We start from the raw sequence: 17,459 nt of genomic DNA, 5'->3' as shown, positions 1-17,459 counted from the left end.
GACTAACGGCTAGAGACACGTGCTGCGTGGTGAGAGTCTGTGAAGATATCAGAGTGATGACCGTTCCATAGTGTCCTATTATTTGTTGAAGCCGTTCTGGAGGAAATTCTCTAAGATCTTCCCTCTATGGATGGCTCCAAATGTAGTTACTTTATCTGGTTTTTGCTTCATCATCATTAATGTGATTACTACTCTGTATTATGACCCTACTTTGACAGAGGAATCTCCACGTTGGACATATTTCTCTTACGCTTTAGGCTTATTCCTGTACCAGACGTTTGATGCGTGCGATGGTATGCACGCGCGCAGAACTGGTCAATCGGGGCCTTTAGGGGAACTTTTTGATCACTGTATCGATTCTCTCAACACCACGCTCTCCTTATTCCCATTTTGCTCGGCTAGTGGTATTGGTTACTCGTATTTGTTCATTTTCAGTCAATTTGCAGTCCTATGCAATTTTTACTTGAGCACTTGGGAGGAATATCACACTCATATGCTGTTTCTGAGTGAGTTCTCTGGTCCCGTCGAAGGAATCTTGCTCATTTGTTCGACTTTCATCTTAGCTGGCATCTTTGGGCCACAAAAGGTGTGGCACACGGAACTGGCGACTTTTAACTTTGGCACCTACACTTTCAAGTTTGAGACACTCGATCTAATGATTGGATTCTCTGCATTAGGTTTATTGTTCAACATCATTTCCGCGAGACGAAACGTCCTGCAGTACTATAAAAAGGAGAACGGCGTTGACTGCAGCCAAAAGCAGTGGAAGGCAATGATCGGGCTCGCACCATTCTTCTTTTACTATGCCACTGTTTTCCTGGCGATCCTAATCGAGCCTAAGTTTATGAGCTTTCCCTTTATCGTGTCTATAGGTCTCACGATGGCCTTCGTTGTTGGTCGTATCATTATCGCTCATTTGACGAAGCAGAAGTTCCCGGTTGATAATCCTCCAATGGCCATACCATTCTTCCAGATTATCTTCCACAGCATTGCTACCCGTTTCCTGGGTTACAATAACGACGCTGTTGTGACCGCTTTGGTTTGGCTTGGATTTGGACTTTCAGTTGGCATCCACTTGATGTTTGTCAACGATATCATTTACGACTTCACTGCATACTTGGACATCTACGCTTTGTCCATCAAACATCCCAAAGTCGCTTGAACGCTTCAAATCTCCAAACTTGTCTTCCATCAATCATACACATATATACAAGTTTATACAGATCCTAAGGCATGCTGGAGCAACTAGACTCAAATGACTGCCAATGGGATGTCTGTATAGCTATTTCGTTAAATGGAAAAACAGATGACACGCCCGGTTTCCAAATTTCATCCGTCTACATATGATCAGACGCTGGCTGGAACAGCTGCACTATCACCTTGCGATAACAGATCATTAGCATCCTTTTGTAGGTCAAAATTCTTCTCCATTTCAATCAATTGCTGCTCGCCTAATATAGACAAAGACAAAGGCACACCAAGTAGTAAAGCAGACGTGGTGATAGCCCAAGTCAACGACCCGGTCCTAGAAAAAGCCTTTCTCATGAACACGGTGGTCGCATTGAAAAGTTTAGCGATTGATTGTCTATTTTTTGGTGGAATGATATCTTTTAAAGCCACAAGTCTCTCAACAAAAGTCTCGTTTTCATCATAATCATCTTCGAATTCGCTGTCGTATTCATCATCAGACAAATCGGCACCTTTCAAATCGTCGCCAACAACATCATCCACTGGCTGCAATTGAGGGTCTTCGAATGTGTTACTTTCTTCAATGATTTCGGTTAGTTCGACCATTTTTAGCAGATATGTGAGATCAGATGTCGATACAACAGATCGATTAGATAGATAGCCAACCTGGAAAGGCTGGCCTAGCCTTACCTGCTTTGCGACTTACTTGGCCCATCTAGTTCTCTATTCGAAAAAATTTGACGTCGTTAGAAGCGATATTACAGAGAGTTTGCTGGGTAACAAGCGTCAGCATCGAATAAACTGGCGATATCATCTTCTGATTACAAGTATAATATTTACTCTATACATTTTATGCCAGTACGATTACCTGTGCTTCTTAGAACTTTTCCCTTTCTTGACAGATTTCATCTCTTCGTTGTAGATGTTCTCAGCACTCTCTGTCTTTCTCTTTTTCCCTGTCTTGACGCTGACAACGCCGTTCGATTTCGCAGCTTTTTCTAAACTCTTGCGTGAATCCTTCCATCCCTCACTGTTCTCATCGATGGCATACTTATCCAGATTTAGGGAATTTATCATTTCTTTTTGTTTCTCTCTCATGGCATCTATAGCTTCGGAGCCAGCTTCTTCGAGGTCCTGATCCATCTGATCCAACGTCTTGGCAGCATCGTAGGACTTTATTTCTTCCCCGTCCATTTCAGCCACCTGATCGTCCTTGGTGGCAGGCATTGTTTCAGCAATGGAATCTCTCTGCAGCTGGCGGAAGTATACTGATATTTTTCTCATGATCTTGGCAAACATTGCGATTGCCTGATTAGCAGGAATATTCAGTTCTTTGCTTATATTGTCGATGTCCTTGTGTTGCAAACCGATTGCTAATAAGATAGCGCTTTGAACGCTGGATAGGCTCACAGACGAGCCCATTTTGCCTGCAAAAAATAACGAGGCAAGACATGGAAGCATATCAACGATAACATGGTAATCTAGGAGATTATTGGCGTAGCCATCGAGTCTCTTCAGGTCGAAAGGTGAAAATAAGTCATCCAGCTGTTCTTTCGTGAGTTCCTTCGTGGAAAAATCGGTCGCGGATAATTCTTGAGCTTTCTTTGCGCTTTCGATGACGCTCAAAGCATGTACAGACGTAAACTTGCGAAAGTCATACGAAAGTAGCGACAAAAACCTTTTGTGGAAATCCTGCGCAAATTCCGCCAGCCAGTTAGAATCTCTCCCTTCCAGTACATTAAGCATAACACAACTATGTTCACCTGTTAGATCGTTTGCAGTCTGACGCAGGTAAACTGGCACGAACCTATTGTTTCTCCAAAACTTGAGCAGCGACTGTGTTAAACCATATGAGACACCCAGGTAATGCAGAAAAGTTGGTGGTTGTTCAGACAGTTTCAAAAGTAATGGTGGCAAGCTTTTAGCGTCCCTTAGTTTGATTTCGTCTTTCAATAGGTTAGACTTCTCTAATTCTCGATCGCTTACCCTCTTGATCGAGAAATCCCTAGACTTTACGTCCTCTGACATGTCGGTGAATTTACCTTCGTAGTAGTCTCTCAAGAGCTGGATAGCGCGAGATCCGTACCCCATCGAGGAGTATTCGGGGTTTGTAGCAATTCTAACAATACGTGCACCACTCATTCCAGCAAACTCCTCATCCTGGAACTGTTGAGAGACCAACCAAGGAATTAGATCCCCTCCTGCCCTGTGTCCACGCGCAAGAGAGTTTCTAACATTCTCTTTGGATATCTCCCCCTCCAGGGCGACTTGAATGACACAAAGAGGGTCGGGAACTCTACCGCCATCCTTCGGGTCGATTGGCGGCAATAGCACAAAGAGTTGATGTGCTGGTGCATCACTCATTAGCTGTAGATCGTTAGGAGAGTTCTTATAATGCGAGGCCACATATAGAGCCATCATTTTCTCGAGGAAAGATTCTGAGACTGGATGATAAGAGAACAATGTATCTCTATTCACAATGAACAAGTTGCATTGCGAAGGGTGTGGAGTACCCCTGGCGGCGAACCTTGAGTTCTTTATGAGAGTGACATCCAGACATAGAAGCTTATTTAGCCATTTCTCCACTGGGTCACCTGGAGCATAACGAATAGGCTCATCCAATAGGATTTCCCGTAACTGGCGCCCAGCACTACGTGTGGTATTTTTTTGTGAGCTGTCTCTTGAAACCACCTCAGTTTGAGACACCTCACGACCGGTTGAGTTAGCCTGAGTACGTAGCTGTTGTATCAATTTCAGCGACAATGATCTACCAGTACCCTCATAACCGTTAATTGTTGATGCCATGAAAATCAAATATGGACCTAGCAGGTCTTTAACGATTTGAAGAGGAATTGCTGCAGCCTCATCAATGACAACCAGTTCTGCCTGACCCAGTACGTGGTGATCTTGTGGTATGATATATTGGATTGTTTGTCTGTGATCTCTCTTGATGTCGACCCTAACGATGGCTTTATTGAAATCTGGGTTGGTGGATTGAATTATATCGTAATCGATATGCTCTTGATACCCAAGAGCGTCAAAGCCCCTGAATATGAATTCAAATAGTGTCCTTAAGTTCTCTGGCGAAGGAGATGTTACGAAAATGTTAGAATAACCGTGAGAAACAGCAGCCGCTATAGCAATTCCAAGCGCTGCTGATTTACCTCTACCTCTCCCAGCGGTCAGCGCAACCGTGGTGTCCAGAGTTTTTTCAGAAATAACATCAATGAAAGATAAAACGGCGTGAGCTTGATTCACCGTCTTCGCCAGGGCGACCAACGATCCGGCTGGTTGTACATCTTCCAAAGATTCCTTCAACGTATTCAGCTCAACTGTCTTTGGATTGACATCATCTTCCTCCTTAGGTGGCAAAGCCACGACATTCTTCGCACCGGATACAGGTAGTACGTTCAGCTCATCGTCAACCACAAGACAGTTTTCATTAGAGCCTAGTGAAAGTATAAACCTCTCATTAAATCGTGCAACGACGTCGTTGTGGGCCTCAGTACGGTATCTCGAGTGAACATCCATGGTCATAGTGTATAGTTGTTTCAATGATGACATTGATTTGAGTAAAATGACTACAATACCACCCCCTTCCACGGTTTCCACAGTCCGTGCCAACAAATTAGGCGTCAGCGCTTCGAAATCTTGCAGAATACACATACCGTAGGTGTTACCCAAAATCTTCTCTGTCTCCTTGTAGTAGACATATCTAATATTTTGATTCGAGATAAAGCTTTCGAATGGATCCTGATCATTTGCCTCTCTGGTTCCTCTCTTAATCTCTTTCTTTATCTTGGCTTCTCGTTTCTTTCGGTGAGACGTGAACCCCAAAAGCTTCTTCTTGTACGCCCAAAGGACGGATTTGTTCATCTTAAGATCAGCGCTCATCATCAGATAATGCAAGTTAGGCAACTGATTGCGAGCCCTGTCACCGATGATAATAAAAAACGATCTCTGCTTGGTTTGAGCCCCATTTCTTATCAAAGCGGGTACTCTCGAGTCAATAGCCTTCTTGACCATTTTCCCAGCTTCCGCAAACAAGTGGTGTTAGATCAGGTATCAAGGCAGGTCGTTTGAAAAGGCGTCAAGATGCACTCTCTCTTGAGTTCATATGGCAGCCCATCTCATCTCATCTCGAAATTTCATTCAAAATTTTCATATTTTCCAATCCGGGTAATTTTATGTCCGGTATCGAAGGTGCGAATCGGACACTTGGGGTACTTGGCGGCTAATAGTATGACACAAAATCATCAATTGTCAAAGTTGATATACCAGAGCCAGGGCAAGCACATTGAAACAGAGAGAAATATCCAGCAACAAGCTCTTCATTTTAACTAATTTGCAGGCTTAATCAGGATTACTTTAAGGGCTTACTTTGTGAACCATCCGGTGACACAAAAACAGTTCCGAACGAACAACGACCGGGTGGTTAATCATCTTTAGGTTACTAGTGGGAGCTAAAGTGCCACAAAGTCGTGTCGATAAGACAGACACATTGGATCAGGGATAAAATCCTAAGCAACATTGACCAGTTTTACGTTTAGGAGAGACGTGACTACTTTGGAATTTCAAGATTAGTTACCGCTGAATTATAGCATGTCACATATTCAAGAATTACCAAGGGAGGTGGCAGGTGAAACAAGGCATCCATTGCAGATTGAGGACCCATTAGCCGATCAGCAGATCATACAGACTCATTTGAATGACGATGGTTCGACATCAAATTACTTTGATAAGAGAAAGTTGAAAATAGCACCTCGATCGACATTGCAGTTCAAGGTTGGCCCGCCATTTGAATTGGTGGGCAGTTATAATACAGTGCTGGAAGCAGACACTTTAGAGACGGTTTTGTTCCAAATAAATCCTAGGATTGACAGAGGTTTCGATTTCATAGATGACGGATGGGTTGGGTACAAAAGAAATTATTTCACGTTAGTTTCCTCCTTCGAGACGCCTGGGCTTGATTTGGATACTTTTTTGAACAGTTCCTTCAAAGTTCAAATGCATGATAGACATAACAGTCCTCTTCTACTAGTGAAATATTTTGCCGTGAAGATCAGAGCACGAAGTGATGACGACCGGACGGAAATCAGTTTAGTGCAGCACACTGCAAAGAGAGATAAAGGACCACAATTTACGCCTGCTACATGTCCGCTTATTCCTTCCGCGTTGCCGCAACATCAAATCATCAGAGAGGCATCGAACGTTAGAAACTCCGTTAAGATGAGAAAGTATGACTCTACCTTTTTCTTCCATAGAGATGAGGATAGGGAAAAATATAACGTGCATGGAATTGTTTATTCATACCCAGACGAATGTATTCAAAAAGTGGCTCGATATGAACGAGTACAGTTCGCATCCTCGATTAACGTCAAGAAACCCTCTCAACAAAACAAGCATTTCCGGCTTCACGTTGTCCTTGGAGCTGTAACAAATCCACCTAGCGGCTCAAGCCCATATTGCAACTATGATGATGCACTTAATGTGTGCGACGAGATGACTGCAGCCGATGGTTCCAGAGAATATTTCATCCCTTTGCAGGAAATGAAAACACCGCCACTGATCATAAGAGGCCGATCACCTTCCAACTACACCTCATCTCAAAAGGTTGCCGTTAGAACAAGTTCGTCAGTTGCATTGTCTGATAAGAATTCCACCAGCTCGATCAGCCCCGTTATTATCTCTCCGCGGTCTTCGATTCCTCCAAGTCTTTCGCCGCCAGAGCAGAAGACGAACAGATCTTCGAAGAGGAGATCCAAGGTAAGCGAGAATCCGCCATCATTATCGTCGTTAGTTAACGCTGGAGTCGGACAAAATGAGTACCGAACGTCAAAAAGAGTGGAGACAATAGAACACATCGAGAGGCTATACAAGGAGAAAACGTCTCTAAGTTTAAGGACTTCAGAGGAAAGCAATCGATGTCGAAATGAGGATAAAGCAAGCGACATGAAAAGGCCCAAAATATCACGGCAAGACTCCATAGATCCAAAAGAAATAGAGCTTAAACCACCTACATGTGGTTCAGATGAGAACATCTATGTGGTAGGCTCGCTGGCACTGACGGCTACTTTCCAATCGGATCAGAATGATTTAAAGCTTAAGAGAAGGCGAGTAAACAAAGTTGAAGCTCGCACGATTGCTGACGCGGAAATTCTCAAAAAGGAGCCCAAGAAATGTCTCCTATCACCAAAGTTGCCGGCACAGTCTTCTACGGCGCCACCGTCACCACGCTCCCCAATCGAGGATTCTCAAGGAGAAGAATCATTTGGCGATTCCTTGAATCACGATCTTCACTCCATATCCCTATCCATACTGGACGAAACATCGTCGAATTACCGCCACGATCCCAATTATATTCATTCGAATCACGAAAATATTGCAAGGTCTTTCCCTCGAGTTATCGGCGAGACCTCCTTCACTAACTTATACGTTTACAAGCATGACAAGTTCCGAATGAAGGATCGTCTTCCATCTAGAGAAATTTTAAGTCTACCGTCCCAGGTTGTCGAGGGTGACGAGTTCTACCAAGAGATTAGCTTCTATAGGCATTAGTAAAAAATGAAAAAAAAATTGCGAATTCTGTGGATCGAACACAGGACCTCCAGATTACTTGATGACCGAAGTTATTTCTTCAGTCTGGCGCTCTCCCAACTGAGCTAAATCCGCTTAGAAGTTGTTGGAGAAAACTCCAAAAAAACAACATACGGTAGCACTGATATCATACTCATACTAGCCTTAGCTCGCCCTGTCCCTGGACGTACCTCAGTAAATACAAACCGTGTGTTCTATTCACTGGCATGAGCATCAACTGCTGGTGCATCCTGTCTCTCTCACAGGTGGCTCTCCCATAACGCCCGACCAACTCACTGGAAGCTGAGAAGAGGATCAGCAAGTAATTTCATCCCGAAGCGCCTGCAATATACTAGCGAAAACCAACAGCAGTCCTAGAGCACCGCCATATGACATCGCCAGGCGGCAACACAAGAAAGCGAACCTTGGCCTTCGTCTCCGAGGGCGTCACCGACCTCGAGACGCAGAGGGCCAGAGAGCAGGTGGAACAAGCCAAGTTCGAAGCCGAATGCAAGAGGAGAGAACGCAAATCCCTGAGAGAACAACTCAAGGCCAACGCCATCAGCAAGCAGAAGGAGTTCAGCGGTCTGGTCAAGGAGCGTGACGGTATCAACCGTCTCAGCGACGACGAGCTCGCCCACATTAGGAGACTCGCGGAGCAAGACAGGCAAAGAGAACGAGACCTCAAGGAGTACCTCGAAAGCCACTCCAAGGGCTTTACTCTACGGCAGAGACAGCTGGCCAAAGAACAACCAGTAAAAGAGTCCCTCCCGCCACAACAACAAGCGTCGGCGAGGACCAACAAGCTTGACGGGGTAGTGAAGGTCGGCAAGCCCATCAGGAAAAAGCTGAAACTCAAGCTCACGCCGTCCCGGTCCAGAACGCCCCCCAAGACAACCCAATAAGGTCTCCTGCCCCCAGAAACCCCCTTGTTTACAACTCTACAATAAAGGCAATTCACCGCAAGAGTGCATACGCTAAACAGCCCGATTGAGTGCTTTTCTGCAGAACCAAATCTGCTCCGTGAAAGAATCGAGACGTTTGGCCAACGATTGTAAACACCCGCAAGCACCCGGCGATACGAACCCGGACAGATCGAGAACCAAGAACAGAGATTTCGCTTCCCAGTGGTCTCTGAAACGTCGAGATCTTGGACGACTTTTGCCAAGTCGGGTTACCGCGTTCTAGACTCGTTTCAGACGCAGCTACGCGGTGAGAAAAAGACGCTATTGGTGGCTCGGAGAACGACGAGGTCGAGAATGTCACGGTTAGTTTACACACAATCCAATATGGTCGCGGTGGTGTTTGTTTGCTATTCTGAGAAGGTAGCAGATGCCCAGAAATGACGAGTGAATTCTTGGCAAGCTGTTTCTTTTCACTTCAGACAAGATATAAAAGAGGATGGAGATCTCGTTCGAAATAGATATGTTTTCGAGATCTAGAGATTCGATCAATCCAACTGATATTTCCATCGCTTAACACTACTATCCGAAATGCAATTCTCTGTCGTCGCTCTGTCTCTAGCTTCTGTCTCTGCTGTTTTGGCTGCTGACGCCATTTCTCAGATTGGTGATGGTCAGATTCAGGCTACTTCTGCTCCAGCCACCCAGTCTTCTGCTCCAGCCACTCAGAGCTCTGCTACCTCTGCTGCTCCAAGCTCCACTGGCCAGATCTTGACCCAAACCGCAAACGGTGCTAACCAATTGGCTGGCGGTGCTGCTGTCGCTGGTTTGGTCGCTGCTGGTGCTTTGTTGATCTAAGCGGGTTGAAAAGCCAATTTTATAGGTTAGGATACATGAAATAAGTTTTTAGGTTGCATTGAAAAGAAAAGGTTTGCCATATGTCTAAGTAAGCTGTCTATCCTGAGAACTATAAAAGGTCCATCACCGCCGCTTGAGCCGCGATGCCGAACGCGGCGGCGTCGATCGCGCTGGCAGCACGGTTCGCTGCAACAGAGGTCGTCGAGGAGACGTTGGTCGCGTTTACCTCGCCGCCGTAGCCGACTGCCGCTTTGAGCACCGCTGGGCGGGTCTTGTTTGAGTAGGAGGTCCCGTTACCTCTTTTGTGGAGAACTGTGCGACTCTTGTGGTGCGCGCCAGCGTAGGTCCTGTTGTGGGTCTGGTTGGGGTACCATGGTTCGGTTATATTGTAGGCGGCGAAAGCGAAATCACAGAGGACCGAAACGACAGCGACCAGCGGATATATCATTGTGCAGTGCAGATCTTCCCAGACTCAACTGATTCATTCCATCATTGCGATACGTAGGCATCTTATATAGACTCAATTTAGCAGAAGAAACTAAACACACAGGCAATCTAGAACCGCAGGCTTATCTGTTGCAAGGTTTCGTCGCTCATACAGTTTCTCGATCTTGTTTCTGCTATCACCAGGAGTTTCTTACTTTTCGAGCGTCTGTGTCGTTTTTTCTTTACTTTTTCCTGGCGCTGTCGCTAAGCGACGAGAAAGCTCCAAATGTCAATAACATCACTACATGGGTCGAAGTAGGTTTCTCATTGCAAAGTGACGATATATTTAACATTGGAGTTTTCGCCGTTCTTAATTTTGTTCATAGCAACAGGGATGTCTTCCAGACCGTTATGGAAAACCTTGAGTGGAATGTGGTTAATCTCTCCGTCGGCCACTTTAGGTCCGATGAAGCGGACGAACTCGATCGCTGCCGCCCTGCAGGCAGGATCTGCTGGAAGATTGAAACGACCGAATGGAACGTCTAGTCCCGTGATTAAGTACAAAACCGCACCTTCCACTTTGACGTGAGGATTTCTCTCTTTCTCCGGGATCTGTTCTTCGCTCATGGTAGTCAATTGGATCAATTTGGTTGGCTTATCGGTGTTACCCAAGCGATAGACATTGACGAAACTTTCTGCAGAGGAAACGGCATCGATCAAGTAGGGCAAGTCCTTGTGCTTGCTCTTGATCTGCTCGACAACGTCTTCGTCGTGGTAATCAAACAGCTCATCTGCACCGAGGCTTTTCAATTGCTGCTCGTGTTTACGAGAGGCGACAACAATGATCTTTGAATAGCCGTTCAACTTTTTTGCCAGCTGGATCAACATCTGGCCAACGGCGGTAGCACCGCCCCATATTAACAAAGGCTTTTCAACTTGCACTTGTCGAGGCTGCCACTCAGTTTTCAGACCGAGATGATAGTGAAAAACCAGTCCCGCAGTTATCAAAGACACTGGAAGGCTGACAGCACCCTCGATCGATTGCACCGGTCCTAACGGAATTGAGTCCTTACCGCTCAAATGCCCACCGCCAGGCACTTTAAGGGTAAGCTGTGGATCCAGCAGTGAATACTCAGCGAAGCCACCGTTTTCTGGATGCTTCACGGACGCACCGTGAACAGCACTATACACAACCTCGCCAACCTTAAAGTTCTTCACGTCGGCACCAACCTCTACAATCTCCCCTGCGACGTCGCAGCCCAAAATTGATCCTTGTGGTCCGATTTTGAAACTCACATGTTTCCAATCAGTAGGATTGACAGCAACAGCCTTGACCTTAATACGCAACATGTCCTTAGCCAATGGTGGAACAGGAACAGAGCTACTCACCACAGCACGGTCACCTTCAATCACGACAGCTTTCATAACCTTCAACTCGCTAACCATATTTCTCCAACAGAACTCCAATAGACAACTACTACCAGACCCTGATCATCCTCCAATCCTCATGGAACGAGTAAACCGCCAACAACACCTTTATATATACCCTCATCCTGACTATATACATTAGTAATCCCTTCTCCTTCGGGTAACTCATCTTGCTGATAGGTATGGCACTGCTTACTAAAGGTGAAGTTCCTCGGCGTTCGATGAACTAACAGTAATAGGAGTTAAAAGTAATCGCTCACAGCAATTGAACCCCGTAGAATGTCCGAGACTATTGAAGGTAACGTTAAAGTTGAAAGATTGTCCGCTGGTGACGGCAAGACCTTCCCCAAGACCGGAGACTTGGTCACTATCCACTACACGGGTACCTTGGAGAACGGTCAAAAATTCGACTCGTCTGTCGACAGAGGAGCTCCATTCCAGTGCAACATTGGTGTCGGCCAGGTGATCAAGGGCTGGGATGCTGCTATTCCAAAGTTGTCTGTCGGTGAAAAGGCGAGATTGACGATTCCAGGCCCATACGCTTACGGACCTCGCGGTTTCCCAGGTCTGATTCCACCAAACGCCACCCTGATCTTCGACGTTGAGTTGTTGAAGGTCAATTAGGGTTCGTCTATCTAGTTCATTAGCTTTATATATGATGCTGAACCTGTCTCCTGTTCATTGCTTCCGGTTGCGCAGCCTGCTCGAGACTCTTGTCGGAAGCGCCGCTGCAGTTGGTTGCTCGACGGCACGTTTCTTCCTCTTGGGCGAAGGCTCGCTGCTGGTTCTCGTCTGCGAAGAATGTCTCGTTCTTTTAGCTAAGGGCAGATCTCCGCTGCTCCCGGCATCCTCTCCCTCGCCGGCTCCCTCCTGCTTCCGCTGCTCCTGTGGGCCTTCCTTGGGCTTTACGCTGGCAGAGTCGTGTAGCTCACCGTCTGAAGATTCCTTGGACGATGCGTCGTCGTCGCTGCTGGGCCTCGATCGCTTTAACCGCCGCGATTGCCGTATCCTTGTCGATCTGCGTTTGCTTCCGGTGCTGCCAGTCTCCTCCCGCTCAGAAACATGCGGCTCTGGGGTTCTGGACTCCTCCAGCTTTTCTGCGTCGGTGTGATCTCGCGCCTCTTCTTCAACTCCATTTCTTGCATTCTCCAGTATCAGCTCACCATACTCGTCCCATGGTAACTCAAAATCCCTAACTTCTCGCAGCCGCCGCATCCGTTCTCGGAGTCCCTTTCTCGACTCGTCGCCATCATTTCCCGACGTCTGCCCGAGCTCTCGGTCTTCGATCCTGTCGACCTCTGCAAGATTATACGCCAAGCCCAGCTTAACCCATATTTCCTTCGCGGTAAACACCTTCGCCGGCCTAACCGCTTCTTTTTGCAACAGGATCACCGGATACTTCTCCGGATCGTTCATCCTCTCCAGTATGCAGAGCATATGGAAATGCTTGTGGACACCCGCAGGCTTAAACTCGGCAACCCATCGGTACAGTCGAATCTCGTCAACAATAGTCCACTCAAAAGCCATACCAGACGACACCAGCGATTGATACCAGACGCTCTTAGAGGCTAGTTCTTCGATCTGTTCGGCGAAAGCTTTAAACCTTAGCTAGGCGGTCGCTGGGCACGAATCTGGAAAATAGCTTGTTGAAGGCCCAACTTTTCAAATTTTTCAGTATTAACATAAGAACTGTGGTTTAAGCTCATCATACTGACAATCAGCGTCGTTCTGGGTCTGATTCTTGGTCAATTGGCTTGCGAAAGATGCCAAGAAAGGCTACTCTTTTAAAGTCTCTCGCGAGAGGACGTATACGTACGTCGTTCAACAAATACAATTTGTTCAACTTGTACAAGAAAGGACAGGTTGACTTCAGGTCCAAGACGTTGTATCAGCAGAAATGGACAGCAAAGCAAGAAACGAGGGCGTATCACGGAGAACACCTGACTGAGGGAAGATGGCAGGCAGTTTTCAATCCCAAATTGGACTCAGTGGCACAGCTGGATGCTTCGTTGCGTGGTGGTGAGATCCAAGAGACGCCGTTTCTGTTACAAACGTATGCAGTTCTAGAAAAGAGACTGGATTTTGCTGTTTTCAGGGCATTGCTCGCTTCCTCAGTGAGACAGGCGCGACAGTTTATTCTTCATGGGAACGTCTTTGTCAATGGCATAAAAATATCACATCCCGGCTATACGCTGAGGCCTGGTGATATCTTTCACGTCAAGCCGGAAAAGGTGCTGCAAGCCCTTGGTGCAAGAAAACCAAGTATCCAGGAGGCGTTAAAAGTGGACAAGACTCAAATTGTACTGTGGAATAAATACGTCAAGATGGCGAAAGAAAAGCCAAGGGCTACGTGGGAGGCAAAGCTGGCCAAATATCGTGCAATGCCCGATTCCCACCCTAAGAAACAAGAGTTCTTGGAATTCGTTGACCTATACAACAAAACCATAGAAGCAGAGGAGATCAAGGAATTGCACTCCTGCACACCCCAAAATCTTCTAACTAAAATCATAGCAGTTTATGCGAACAGCAATAAGGAACTTGAGGCGCTCACGGCGAGCGACTTCAGCAGCGTGGTGTCGAAGGATCCAAAATTGGGGCAGTTAACGTTTGATTGCTTTCAAGAATTTGCTAAATCGGGCGAGATTTCGGAAAAGAATACCAAGGGAAAGCAAATGGAGGAGCTTTCGACTCTAACAAACGAATTACTCTTCCCTTCGGAAGACGCCAAGAAGAAGCTTTCCGACAGTGCCAAGGTTTCTTTGAGGTCGGGAAAGAAGCACCTGTCAGAGTTGGTTAAAGAGTACAGCAGAGTTATTAGAGAAGATTATGATGCCAAAAAGGGTGATCAGTCTGCAGTTCAGATTCCATTCGATGAAAATTGGGCAAAAAAGCTGCGCTATCATCCAGCAATCGACACAAAGGCTTTGGCAGAAGATGAATCTGAAGCTCAAAAAGCGATCCAGCTGCCTTGGCAGAAGCACGTTTACGGCAGAGAAAATCCCAACAGGCCTTATTTTACGCCTTGGAAGCCTCGGCCCTTCCTGGGGCCGTTCGCAATCTTGCCCCATCATCTGGAGGTATCATTCAAGACTTGTCACGCTGTGTATCTAAAGGACCCCGTGGCTCGTCCTGGACATTCTGAAGTCATCTCACCATTCGACCTTCCTGTTCATGAACGTGCTTACATGTACTACGTTAGGAAAGGTAAATAATGTCATGGACGGTTGGAACTGTCCACTGTAAATAGTGTCTAGTTATCATACAAGCTAATCAAGCAGCATGCTCAAACACAGTAGTGTTTAATTTCCCGTTAGCAAAGCTGTGTTTCAACTGCTCTGGGATCGGGAACTCAACAAAATCACCCTCTTCGCCAACAGGGTAGTTCACGTTAATTCCTGTCGAACACGAGGTGTATAACTCGGCCTCCAGAGACTCCTTGGATAGGTAAATGTTCCCCTCGTCGCACTTGTCAATGGTGATCTGCGGCAAGGAATGCTCCACCTGAACTCCAAACTTGCCACATTTTATCAATTCCAAGCCTGAAATACAAGAATCCAAGACAATACTAGTGGAATCAGACTCATTCAAAGAGACAGCATTCACCTTGCCCTTCAGTTGTATCAAAACGTTGGAACAATTACCGATGAATATCGATTCGTCCTTATTGCCTTCCACGGTAATTGGATCCGATTCTCCTTCGTAATTTTCAATAAACCATTTGTTTCCGACAAGCTCCTTTCTGGGAGGCTTTCTAGTCTTCAAAGTACTTGGCTTCTTTGGTCTTGGAGGAGGAGCCTTACCAGGAACTGTGGAAGCCGAACGCAATTCTGGGTTCTTGTGGGTTTGTTGTGATCTATCAACTTTTTTTAGGTTCTTGGTAATATCTTCACCCTGGTTGATCTCTGCAAATACTGCACCGATACCAGTACTAGAGCCATCAGATGCCGAGGTATCAACTTCAAAAACAGAAGCTGGTGGAGCGGGCGGTGGTGGTGGTGGTGGTGCGCCGGAGGAAGTTGCGGCTGGGGCGCTTGCTGCTGACGAAACATTCTTCTTGATAGCTTGGTCAAAAGCTAAACCGTCTTTCTTCCACGCGACCCCTGTGGTATGATATTGTTTAACGTACTCCTTCAATCCATCAAAGACGGCTAAGAAATCCTTGACCCACGCAGCAGCGTTAGAATCCGTCTCCTTGAACTGCTTTAATACCCTGTTGGTCCAGAACTGCGCTGCGTCCTTGAAGTCCGATACCAGGGACACGGGAGTCTCGATAGTAATCCAGGAGAACAATGGTGCCCCCTCTGCAACAGCATTTAGATACGGAAAGAACTGACTTTGACGATTCTGATCCTTCAGGTCACCAATTTTGATTATACATTCATTGATGGGTTTCAAAACCTCCAAAAACTCTTTGGAAGAGTAATCCGGTTTCCTGGACTCAACAGCAGCCCTCAAAAATCGCAATTCCTCATCGAACGCTTGCTTGAAAAGCTTGACAGAAGAGTGTACGACGGGATCGATCTTTTCACTCAGCTCCACCAAAGGATTGATGTGTCTTTCGATCAATTCGTTGAATTTTACGATCGATTCCGGTGCCTGAGAGAGTGGCTCTGCTGCGGGTTTTAAAAGAGCAGATGAAAGAGAGACTGACGACGATCCAGATCCTTTATCTTCGCTTAACGAACCAACGTCGTTAGAAGAGGGTACATGAGATACCGTGCTAGCTGCCATCTTCGATTGAATATACCCTTCCTGGTAAATCGTTACATCCTCTAGCCTAGCGGTGGCATCCTCCAACCGCTTCAAAAGCTTCACCAAATTGTAACCCTGAGTGCTTACCTTCGCAGATTCCGACATTCCAATTGCCCGGTAGAGAGATATTCTAGTCTTTAAGACAGTTATATATGTGCAATTGTTAGTGTTCTTATCCCTTTTCTTCTAGAGCACGCGAAAAGGTCAACGTAGTGATGAATTTACCAACCTTCATCATCACAGAAAGCTAAAGCTCACAATCAAGGAGTCTCTGATTACCCAGCATTGAAGATCTGGAGGGTATGGCAGCCAATCGCGACAGACAGAGACAAGCGAAGCCAGGGAAGAGCCTGTTCGGCAGGATTGAACCAAACCGCATCGGAAGCAGGAAGAGGTCTAACAAAAAACAAGGTCTGAGTGTTGTCAATGGACGGCTTGTGAGTAGTAATGATGTTGGCGTGCTACTGAGAGAAGCCAGCAGGACTGTTGAGGCAAGAAAGACGCCGGGTGGGCGCAGAAGAGCCGTCAAAGTTACCCAAGGAAGCACGAGGAAGAGAGCCAAACCGGGGCCAGTGATAACGACGACCGAGAGGAACGGCAATCGACACAATAAACTGGTTATCTCGACAAGTAGCGATGTCACAGATAAATTGCTGCTTTTCAACAACTTAGAGTTGGGAGTCAACCAGGAGAGTCTGAAAAGCGTGTTGGAAGAACTTTCGAACACCAGCATCGCTAGAGTCAGAGTGAGAGATCTTCCTTCGGGCTCTGCAACGGCTAACGTCTGGTTAGCACGTCCAACTGCGGAAGAGCTGGAGAGGGTGAGAAAGTTTTTCGATGGTGCTCTGGTCGATGGAAGAACTATCAAAGTTTCCACTGTCGCTGACAGCGATACAAAGCTATCGTATTAGCGAGACGGTTTGCGCGCGAATTGTAACATTAGAACAGTAGTATGTACCTAACTATATTTGGCAGGAGCCCGTCAGTGACCGTTGTCAACTACTTTTGGTGATTGCTTCATTTTCTTTATAAGCTCTATCCTTTCTGATCGCTTACTGAGACCGCCTTTCGCGAGCGTCACATACTCCAGTAGAGCGGAATGCCCTTGCAACGTGTTGTAAGTATCTCTCCTAACATTGGTTAACCATTCTTCCTGCGTCGTATTCTCCCTACCGAGGCCTATGTATTTCTGCCGCAGCACAAGATACTGCTGTTGTTGCCTTTGTCTGTAGGACTTAAAATTCGCCAGTTAGTAGGAATGCCTTCATCAAGTGAGCTTAAATATAGCCATACCATTCTTAATGAGCCCCTTAAGCTGGGGTGAAGATA

The 17,459-nt window shown here is 46.3% G+C and overlaps 12 protein-coding genes and 1 non-coding gene across 13 annotated transcripts; 6 read left to right on the top strand and 7 right to left on the bottom strand.

Moving 5' to 3' along the window:
• Positions 1–130: 130 nt before the first annotated feature.
• On the top strand, positions 131–1,162 carry CPT1 (diacylglycerol cholinephosphotransferase; the record flags this gene model as incomplete). The annotated part of the gene is made up of 1 exon (XM_037283556.1): positions 131–1,162. The coding sequence occupies one exon, from the start codon at positions 131–133 to the stop codon at positions 1,160–1,162; it is 1,032 nt and encodes a 343-aa protein (XP_037139452.1).
• A 185-nt stretch (positions 1,163–1,347) lies between these two features.
• Positions 1,348–1,794, bottom strand: TOM22 (Tom22p; the record flags this gene model as incomplete). The annotated part of the gene is made up of 1 exon (XM_037283555.1): positions 1,348–1,794. The coding sequence occupies one exon, from the start codon at positions 1,792–1,794 to the stop codon at positions 1,348–1,350; it is 447 nt and encodes a 148-aa protein (XP_037139451.1).
• A 258-nt stretch (positions 1,795–2,052) lies between these two features.
• On the bottom strand, positions 2,053–5,214 carry KRE33 (ribosome biosynthesis protein KRE33; the record flags this gene model as incomplete). The annotated part of the gene is made up of 1 exon (XM_037283554.1): positions 2,053–5,214. The coding sequence occupies one exon, from the start codon at positions 5,212–5,214 to the stop codon at positions 2,053–2,055; it is 3,162 nt and encodes a 1,053-aa protein (XP_037139450.1).
• Positions 5,215–5,790: 576 nt separating this feature from the next.
• On the top strand, positions 5,791–7,746 carry NDT80 (transcription factor NDT80; the record flags this gene model as incomplete). The annotated part of the gene is made up of 1 exon (XM_037283553.1): positions 5,791–7,746. The coding sequence occupies one exon, from the start codon at positions 5,791–5,793 to the stop codon at positions 7,744–7,746; it is 1,956 nt and encodes a 651-aa protein (XP_037139449.1).
• A 19-nt stretch (positions 7,747–7,765) lies between these two features.
• HG536_0Dtrna3F lies at positions 7,766–7,860 on the bottom strand. The gene is made up of 2 exons: positions 7,823–7,860; positions 7,766–7,802 (listed from the first exon to the last, which is right to left on the bottom strand). It is a non-coding gene; the product is annotated as a tRNA-Phe (tRNA).
• Positions 7,861–8,153: 293 nt separating this feature from the next.
• On the top strand, positions 8,154–8,669 carry FYV6 (Fyv6p; the record flags this gene model as incomplete). Its single annotated transcript, XM_037283552.1, has 1 exon — positions 8,154–8,669. One exon carries the CDS (start codon positions 8,154–8,156, stop codon positions 8,667–8,669), a length of 516 nt encoding a protein of 171 aa, XP_037139448.1.
• A 1,605-nt stretch (positions 8,670–10,274) lies between these two features.
• Positions 10,275–11,396, bottom strand: HG536_0D02950 (uncharacterized protein; the record flags this gene model as incomplete). The annotated part of the gene is made up of 1 exon (XM_037283551.1): positions 10,275–11,396. The coding sequence occupies one exon, from the start codon at positions 11,394–11,396 to the stop codon at positions 10,275–10,277; it is 1,122 nt and encodes a 373-aa protein (XP_037139447.1).
• Positions 11,397–11,657: 261 nt separating this feature from the next.
• FPR1 (peptidylprolyl isomerase FPR1) lies at positions 11,658–12,002 on the top strand (the record flags this gene model as incomplete). Its single annotated transcript, XM_037283550.1, has 1 exon — positions 11,658–12,002. One exon carries the CDS (start codon positions 11,658–11,660, stop codon positions 12,000–12,002), a length of 345 nt encoding a protein of 114 aa, XP_037139446.1.
• Positions 12,003–12,056: 54 nt separating this feature from the next.
• Positions 12,057–12,905, bottom strand: EAF7 (Eaf7p; the record flags this gene model as incomplete). Its single annotated transcript, XM_037283549.1, has 1 exon — positions 12,057–12,905. The coding sequence occupies one exon, from the start codon at positions 12,903–12,905 to the stop codon at positions 12,057–12,059; it is 849 nt and encodes a 282-aa protein (XP_037139445.1).
• Positions 12,906–13,141: 236 nt separating this feature from the next.
• NAM9 (mitochondrial 37S ribosomal protein uS4m) lies at positions 13,142–14,590 on the top strand (the record flags this gene model as incomplete). The annotated part of the gene is made up of 1 exon (XM_037283548.1): positions 13,142–14,590. The coding sequence occupies one exon, from the start codon at positions 13,142–13,144 to the stop codon at positions 14,588–14,590; it is 1,449 nt and encodes a 482-aa protein (XP_037139444.1).
• Positions 14,591–14,648: 58 nt separating this feature from the next.
• SRV2 (adenylate cyclase-binding protein) lies at positions 14,649–16,235 on the bottom strand (the record flags this gene model as incomplete). The annotated part of the gene is made up of 1 exon (XM_037283547.1): positions 14,649–16,235. One exon carries the CDS (start codon positions 16,233–16,235, stop codon positions 14,649–14,651), a length of 1,587 nt encoding a protein of 528 aa, XP_037139443.1.
• Positions 16,236–16,432: 197 nt separating this feature from the next.
• On the top strand, positions 16,433–17,041 carry HG536_0D02900 (uncharacterized protein; the record flags this gene model as incomplete). Its single annotated transcript, XM_037283546.1, has 1 exon — positions 16,433–17,041. One exon carries the CDS (start codon positions 16,433–16,435, stop codon positions 17,039–17,041), a length of 609 nt encoding a protein of 202 aa, XP_037139442.1.
• Positions 17,042–17,112: 71 nt separating this feature from the next.
• YSF3 (U2 snRNP complex subunit YSF3) lies at positions 17,113–17,426 on the bottom strand (the record flags this gene model as incomplete). Its single annotated transcript, XM_037283545.1, has 2 exons — positions 17,113–17,364; positions 17,424–17,426. 2 exons carry the CDS (start codon positions 17,424–17,426, stop codon positions 17,113–17,115), a joined length of 255 nt encoding a protein of 84 aa, XP_037139441.1.
• Positions 17,427–17,459: the final 33 nt, after the last annotated feature.

The sequence above is a fragment of the Torulaspora globosa genome, chromosome 4 (assembly GCF_014133895.1).
Source record: "Torulaspora globosa chromosome 4, complete sequence".
Lineage (NCBI taxonomy): Eukaryota > Fungi > Ascomycota > Saccharomycetes > Saccharomycetales > Saccharomycetaceae > Torulaspora > Torulaspora globosa.
This window is presented reverse-complemented; position numbering and strand designations above follow the sequence as displayed.